The following is an 8,695-nucleotide window of genomic DNA, read 5'->3' on the forward strand; positions in this document are numbered from 1 at the left end:
TAAAGTGACTTAAGAAACTTAGCTAAAGTCCTCTCATGGATGGCCCCCTTTCTCTCGGTTAAGTGTAAGCCTGCTTTTCTTTTCTGGTATTACATCAGGATGGCGCCTGCCTCTCGCAAGCACACACCCCCCAGCCCCTGGTTCTCTCAGCTGGTCTTCAGCAGCTCAGCCCTCAGGCCGAGCAGCACATGCTGTCCCCCTTTTGGAGTATACAGTCCTGAGTTCTTATCACGGCCCTGGTATAGGGCCATAGCTCTAAGGCTTCTTCCCTGAGGCACTGCCTTCTTCAACCACCTAGCTGGGGCCCATCTCAGTACCCTTGAGTCAGCTGGTGTCCTTTTCAGCAGCCCTTCCTGGGCTCAGTCTGCAACCAGACCAGCAGGGCCCATCTTGGTACCCTCGCCTGGTCAGGTCCTTGGCTCAGTCCCCTGGGCTCAGCCTGCCCGCACTGACCTTTTCATTGTCCGGCTGCTATTCTATCCATCCAGCCAGGCACTTGGTCTTGGTAGCTCAGTTCTGCCTGGTGAGCTCTCTGCAGTGAACTGACCAAGGTCTGCTGCTTGTCTAGCCAGCCAGGCACCCAGTCCTCCCTCGTCAAGCTCCCCACAGCAACTGAAGGCTCTGCTTTACTGCTGCTTGTCTTTTATCTGGCCCTTCTGGCCCCTTATTGGTCACTCCAGCAGCCCCTCTGATTGGCTGCTCTTCTGCAGCCACTCTAGGCTGCCTGGAGGACTTCTCGCTGCTCTGTTCTGGGACAGGGCGATGCATGGCTGTGAGGCCTCCATAACACATTCAGATGGCATTGGATGAATGAGATACTCCTCATAGTTCTATGAGTGGGATTATTTGCTGCTTAGAATTTTGTAAAAGAGAAGTCTTTTGTGCGCTTAGAAAATGGGATGTTCTACTTGTCTCTGACACATTTCTTTTTAGTCTGAAACACAAAGGATCTTGATGACAATGACTGTGGTTAATCAATAAAGACTTTTAAAGTAGAGGTACAACTAAGAATGCACTATGGTCTATGTATTAGAATTCCTCCCCTTAAAAGCTCTTTTTTTTCTTCTTTTTTTTGGATACCTTTCTAGACAGGGCACAGAACAAACTCAATACAGCAGCTGGCTGATCAGGGCATTATACTGTGTACTCTAAATTTTGTGGACTGGGGTTGTATTTAGTGATTCCTGCTAGGAAATGATAACAAAATGACCACATGCCTATAATAAGCCAAAAATACTAGGCATAATTTTGAGATTTATTTTTTTCATTCAACTTATAGCACAGTTATGTGACTATCCCAGAAAACAGAAAAGTTTGAAGTCCTACTGGAAGTTTTCATAGATTCCAAGGCCAGAAGGGACCATTGTGATCATCTAGTCTGACCTCCTTTATAACACAGGCCAGAGAATTTCCCCAAAATAATTCCTAGACACATCTTTTAGAAAAATGTCCAATCTTGATTGACAAATGGACAGTGATGGAAAATCTGCCACGACCCTTTGTAAGTTGGTCCAATGGTTAATTACTCTCACTGTTAAAAATTTACACTTTATTTCCAACCTGAATTTGTCTAGCTGCAGCTTCCAGCCACGGGATTGTGAAACATCCAACATTATGATCAAGTATTGGTTATGAATGGCAGATTACATTAAAAAACTTCCCCTTTCTATGCTATTCACACTATTTACATAAACTATTTGAATATGCTCTTGACACCTTTACAAATATATTGATAACTTGAGTTTCACATTTGTGTTTGCTTTAGGTTTTTGTTCTTATTAGTTTATACTATTTTAATGTATATATCATATGGAAAAAACAATAGACATGTTAGAAGGGCCAAAAACCTATTAGTTTCATTGGGTGACCCCTAGTTCTTGTGTTATGTGAAGGGGTAAATAACACTTCCTTATTCACTTTCTCCACAACGTTCATGGTTTTATAGACCTCTGTCATATCTCCCATAGTCATCTCTTTTCCAAGCTGACCAGTTTCAGTCTTTTTAATCTCTCCCTATACGGAAGCTGTTCCATACCCCTAATCATTTTTGTTGCCCTTCTCTGTACTTTTCTAATTCTAATATCTGTTTTGAGATGGGGTGCCCAGAACTGCACACAGTATCCAAGCCGTGGGTATACCATGGCTTTATATATTGCCATTATGTTATTTTTGTCTTGTTATCTCTCTCTTTCCTAACATTCTGTTCGCTTTTTTTGACTGCTGCTGCACATTGAGTAGATGTTTTCAGAGACACCATGACTCCAAGATCTCTTTCTAGAGTGGTAGCAGCTAATTTAGACACCATCATTTTGTATATACAGTTTGGATTATGTTTTCCAATGTGTATTACTTCGCATTTATCAACATTATGATCATGACATAAATGCCTAGGCAGTTTGGTTTAAATTATACTTAGGCAAGACTCAGATACAGGATGTTTCCTCCTTAACAGCTTGCAACTTCCAGATTGTGAGAGAGGGAAAAAATCTAACCAGTCATTCCTTTATTTTTGACATGGCAGTATTCTACTTCTCTTATAACACTGCCAAACGCTTGCCAGCTGGAGAGCAAGAAGTTCTGTGCCTGGTCCTTTCTTTAAGACTTTGTCTGTTCTCTAATTAGGATTCAGATATGAATTAATGAAATAGCTAGCATCTAAATTATGTTTCATTTTCTGATTTGTCAACAGAATCTTGTGCTTTAGCTTCCATTGCTAATGGATTGTTGTTCTGATTCCTTCACACCAGTGATATATGAAGAGGAAAGTGAATACAATAAGTTCCTAAACTTGCAGCGGATTGTGCTAGAATTTCCAAGAGTCAGTTTTTCTCTAGTCTTGTGAGTGTTTTATGCTTTGTTGTGTCTGGATTTTCTGCCAAATAAGGTCTCACTCAGGGTTTGTTGTGGCTGCTTACAACATGGCTTCTTCAGTCTCCTGAGTTCTCAGACAGTTCTCCATCAGCTGTTGCTTCCAAACGGTTCCTCCCAGGAAACAGCATGCTGCCTGAAAGTGTCTTTCATATTGTTACAGCCAGCTCAGTAAATCATTCCCTTGTTGATGAACAAGGGTTCTAAAACAGTTTCTTACTTCTAGAAAAGCAAACATAATAGCGTCAGACTAAAACAAAGATAAAGCCTGCAGTACATCAATAGACCCTGATAATGGCAATGTAACTGATAACTGGGCTCAATGGAAAGAGAGAATGGAACTGATATTTGCAGTCCCAAATGCTGATAATTGGTTAGTTTCAGATAAGTATTGGACAAAATGTCTAATCTCAGCAGAGTGTGGCACTTAAGCAGCAAATTAGCAGAAGACACAAATGAACAAATCTACCATTTCCACTGTTTATGGTTTTCCACAATCCCAAGAAAGATACATCTATGCAAATAAATCTGTTCCATGAAAGACAGAAAGTGGCAGCATAATCAGCTGATGAATGGATAAAACAACTGTACCTAATAGTGCTACAGTAATACAAATCAATAAAGCTGCTTTTCATAACAGTACGGACACAATAAAACAGTATTGTTATGGGCTCAAACTCCAAAGAGCTGCATGGTGAAAGTAGTGTAGGAGGATGAACCCACAGAAGAAGAAACTGATAACCTGTGGGTCATGGGACACTTCACTCATCACTGAAGAGCCTCCTTCTGGCTGTGTCTGGGAATTAGTTCTGCCAGTCTGATACCCCTCCTGCACTATAACTCCACTTCCATGGAGTGGAAAATACATGCATCTGATGAAGTGGGTTATAGCCCACGAAAGCTTATGCCCAAATAAATGTGTTAGTCTCTAAGGTGCCACAAGGGCTCCTCGTTGTTTTTGCTGATACAGACTAACACAGCTACCCCTGTGAAACCCATCTTTTTACTCCTTGGCTCCTCCTCCAGGTGCAGGCTGGGCAGTTAACTGTGCCACCTAGCTACCTTAACTCCTTCAGGTCTCGTGTGGGGTGAACACCCCATCACACCATATGTTTGAAATGTCCAAATGTAGGTATTAATACTTAGCACTTATAGCACTGTGCATCTTCAAAGAACTGTAGTAAGTCATGCTTACAACACCTCTGTGAGATAAATAAGTGAGTATCCTTATCTCTGTTTTCAGATGGGGAAACTGAAGCAGGGAGTAGAACCAATTTACACAAGTCAGTACCAGAGGGGGCATAGAACTTAGGAGTTCCTGGCTACCAAGCCTGCATTTGTTTCCATAGGCTATGCCATAAATACATAAACAGTTCTTGAGCCCTTGTTTCTAAATAACTGACTGGCTCCTCAGGTCTCTTCCTGCAAATCATCTGAGTGTGCAACAATAGTCTAGAATCCTTTGTAACCCTGACCCATGCCAGGTGACTGGGACCAAGAAAAAAGTATCATATGACTTTTAAAATCTAACTTTATATTTGTAGATAATCTAATATTAGATGTACAGACACTTTTTTCCCAACCTATGTATTATATAATTTTTTTAACATTAGCTTTAATAAAATTTTTAAATCTGTTATTACTACTCTGCTGCACACCTTAGTCTGGAGAGTGGGAGGGAGGTGTGAGATTTAAAATGCAAGCTGCTTGAGTAGACTTCATGGAGGTGCAGGAGAGGAGATGTTTATTGCTGAATGTGGGGAGGTGTCAGTGCTGTGGAATAAGAATATAAGAGCTACCACACTGGGTTAGAACATGATTCATCTTGCCCAGTATCTTTACTCCGGCAGTGGCTCATACCAAAGGTTCACAGGGAGTGTACAGAACAGGGCAACTATGGAGCGATCCACCCCCATCTTCCGCTTCTAGGGGTCAGAAATTTAGGGTTGTTCTGAACATGGGGTTGTATCCTTGACCATCTTGGCTAATAGCCATTGATGGACTTATCCAGTTCTTTTATGAACCCAGTTATACTTCTGGCCATCATGGCATCCCATGACAATGAGTTCCCCAGGTTAGTTGTGTGTTGTATGACAAGTATTTCCTCTTGTTTAATAAACCTGCTGCTTGTTAATTTCATCAGTTTTTGTATTGTGTGAAAGGGTAAATAACACTTTTCTATTCACTTTTTCCACACCATTCATGATTTTATAGACTTCTATCACATCCCCCTTAGTCATCTCTTTTCTAAAACGAACCTCCCTAATCTTTTTAATCTCTCCTTGTACGGAAGCCCTTTATCATCTTTGTTGCCCTTCTCTGAACTTTTTCCAATTCCACTATATCCTTTTTGAGAGGAGGCAACCAGAACTGGTTCAAGGCATGGGTGTACCAGGGATTTATTAGTGGCATTGTGATATTTTCTGTCTTATTTTCTATCCCTTTCCTAATAGTTCCTAGCACACTGTTAGCCTTTTTGACCACTGCTGCACATTGAGTGGAAGTTTTCAGAGAACTATCCTAGTGATGACTCCAAGATCTCTTTGTTGGGTGGTAACAGCTAATTTAGAACCTATCATTGTAAATGTATATCAGAGATTATTTTTTCAAATGTGTATTACTTTGCCCTTATCTATGTTGAATTTCGTCTGCCATTTTGTTGCCCAGTCACCCCGTTTTGTGAGATCCCTCTGTAATTCCTCGCAATCTGCTTTGGTCTTAACTATCTTGAATAATTTTATGTCGCCTGCAAACTTTGCCACGTCATTGTTCATTTCCCCTTTTCAGAACAGCACAGGTCCCAATACAGATCCCTGGGGGGGCAGTCCACTGTTCACCTCTCTGAATGCTCAGTCTTAAAACTGACCATTTATTACTCCTGCCCTTTGTTTCCTGTCTTTCAACTAGTTCTGTTCCATGACAGGGCCTTCCCTCTCATCTCAATTGCTAGGTAGTTTCCTTAAGGGCCTTTGATGAGGACCTTGTCAAAGGCTTTCTCAAAATCCAAGTACACTATATCAAGTGGATCCCTCTTATCCACATGCTGGTTGACTCCCTCAAAGAATTCTAAGAGGCATGATTTCCCTTTACAAAATCTGTGTTGACTCTTCCCCGACAAATCATGTTTATCTATGTGTCTGATAATTCTGTTCTTTACTATAGTGTCTACCATTTTGCCCAGTATGATGTCAGGCTCACCTGCCTGTAATTGCCAGGATCTCCTCTGAAGCTCTTTGTTAGAGGCAGATAAAGAGATGAGAGAAACACCAGTTTTTTCCTCTCACAGAAAATGACAACTTCCAAGCATTAAGGACTTTTAAACATATTTTTACATAAAATGCAACATTAATGTTAAAAAAAAAGCCAATTCCATTTTTTTATTTGTACAAACCAAGATTATTTGGATTTCTTTTTTTTTTTTTTAATTTCTTTTCAGCTGACAGTCCTAGAGAGAAACTGGCACATGGAAGCTCTGTCACCATCTGCTGACAGTTTAGGAAAATGCAATTATATATTTTAATTCACATTTCTCACACATTAAGTCACCTTCATCACTTTCAGCATCAAGACTAGAAATTTGGGTGGACCTTGTCTTGCAGTTTGGACAGCTGTTTTGGTATGTCCCTTGTTACTATTTCAGTCAACTTTACTTCTCTCAGTCATTTTCTTTGGAAACCTGCTACTGAAAATTCTTTCTATTGATAAGGCAGCTTTTCCTGCCAGGTGTATTCCCTGCAGATTTCTGGGTGAGAATACAGAACTACATCCCTTTCATTTATAGTGTCCTTAATGCTATACTTGAATTCATATCTGATTTATGAGAATGGGTTTGGTGATGCAATGCACAGTTCAAACAGCAATAAATGTTTTCTGTATAGTTCCTCTTCACATTTATTTCCCCTTTATATCTATGTACACACCCTTACTTCTCCATCCAGTGATCACAACACTTGTACAGCCATAAAATAAGATTATACATTTTTTTCTGTTGGCATGTAAGCAAGCCTCTTTATAAACAGAATTTGTTAGCATTTTTGAACAATGAAAGCTACAGTAGCCAAAGTGACACATCCAGCCTTGTTCTTTTTTTTTCATTGTTGTTATAACTTTGGCCAGATCCACAACTCAGATTTGAGACCCAGCATTACAACTAGAAGTTTAATGAAGTAGGCTTATTATAAATTATAGCTTAGTTCTGCTCATGCAATAAGATGAGGAAACTTTTTTAGGCTAACCCATATCATATTGCTCTATGTTTGCCTTGCAGTACATTCAACCAGAGCTGAAAAAAATATTAATAATTTGACTATTGATGGACACAATGTTTTGATAAAATATGTTTGTTTGTGACTATTATGCAATAAGTCCTCATAAAAATTAAGGGTACCCTTCTAAATAAAAATCATATTTTTATCTGAATATTTCTTACCTACCATTTTTATGAGTAACCCCTAAGATTACTAAGGTTAGCAGGGATTCAAGGGGAGATGTGTCTAGTTTTTTTCCAATGTCTTCCTTTTTATGAATTCGATAGTACTTTCTATACAGTCAGTGTTATTGTTTCCTTGTATAGTGAGTTAGGCCCTGATCCTGCAAGACGCTCTGCATGGGCAAACTCTTGTACCCATGAAGTCAACAGGGCTCTGAGGTAGAGAAAAGGTCTGCTCATGTTCAGTGGCTTGCAGGATATGGGCCCACGTTAACTCATATCCCATTTTGTTTGTGTGGGTCTTTCACGCAGTGACAATGACGGGAGAGGCATTTTTAAGACAGGGAAATGTGAAGGTAAAAATCACAAAAATAGGGAGGAGACACAGAGGCAGCTTTACTATCTGAAACTTACTTTTAACTCTTTGTTTTATAGAAACTAGGTTTCAAGTTGACCGTGTTCTTTAGTTAAAAGTTACAAAATAGTGATACAATGCAAGGGAACAATGGCCGTTAGTGTCAACCGTTGTTGCAATGTGATTTTATGTGTTCTTATTAGGTATGCTGGAGGATGAAAAATCAACTCAGACCTGTGTTACCATGTCCTCGACTGCAAGTGGAATAATTAACACTGAGAAGAAAACTAGCTGTGGTACTCAATGCACAAAACCCACGGTCCACGCCTCTGGAACTATGACACAGAAACACAATGGCTTCAGAACAGCAGAGGTAGGTTTATAATTATGTTCCGTGTCTCTCAAGGCTAGTTTCAATGGGACTACAATTATTTTTGTGATAATTACAATTCTCCATTTTACAGTCAAAACCCATTTAACATCTTGAAATACAATAAAATACTTACACTGAAGCCACAGCATATTGCATGAGAAGCTGCAGATCTGGGCAGAGGCAGACTCTGAATCTACGTCTTCTTACTGGTGATTAAGTGCTGACAGGGGACAGACCCAAAGGCCCCTACCCAACTGCACAGTAGGATCATCAGACAGGTTCTATCAAACATTTATCTTTGAGATGGGAGAACAAGCATGGGAAATTTGAGCCCAAAAGGAATTTGTCTGAGAAAATAGAGAGCAACTGGAAAAGGGAGTTTAGAATGGAAGCCACATCTCAACTTTACCTCTAATGTTCATTAATAGCAAACACAATAGTATGTGTGTGTTTATTTTAAACCTCCTTGTACTGTATTATTCATCCTTCATTGCTTCTGCAGCATGGAAATATTCCCCTGTGACCTACCGCTGTGTCTTTCCATTTAGGTATTGCAGTAGCAGGAGTACGGGGGCCAGGGCCGGCTCTAGCTTTTTTGCTGCCCCAAGCAGCAAAAAAAAGCGCCGCCTCCGAGCCCCCCCAGCCCAGCGGCCACGCCGCCCCCCCCCCC

At 40.4% G+C, this 8,695-nt stretch overlaps 1 protein-coding gene across 1 annotated transcript in view; it reads left to right on the forward strand.

The window, feature by feature from the left end:
- The window catches only part of BAALC (BAALC binder of MAP3K1 and KLF4), a 32,245-nt gene that overhangs the window by 19,175 nt on the left and 4,375 nt on the right, over positions 1-8,695 (forward strand). Inside the window, exon 2 of the mRNA XM_024208950.1 lies at positions 7,856-8,025. Within this exon, the coding sequence (XP_024064718.1) occupies positions 7,856-8,025 (170 nt within the window). The remainder of the gene's footprint in view (positions 1-7,855; positions 8,026-8,695) is intronic.

Source organism: Terrapene carolina, unplaced genomic scaffold, assembly GCF_002925995.2.
Source record: "Terrapene carolina triunguis isolate 2854851 unplaced genomic scaffold, T_m_triunguis-2.0 Scaffold58, whole genome shotgun sequence".
In the NCBI taxonomy this organism is placed as follows: Eukaryota; Metazoa; Chordata; order Testudines; family Emydidae; genus Terrapene; species Terrapene triunguis.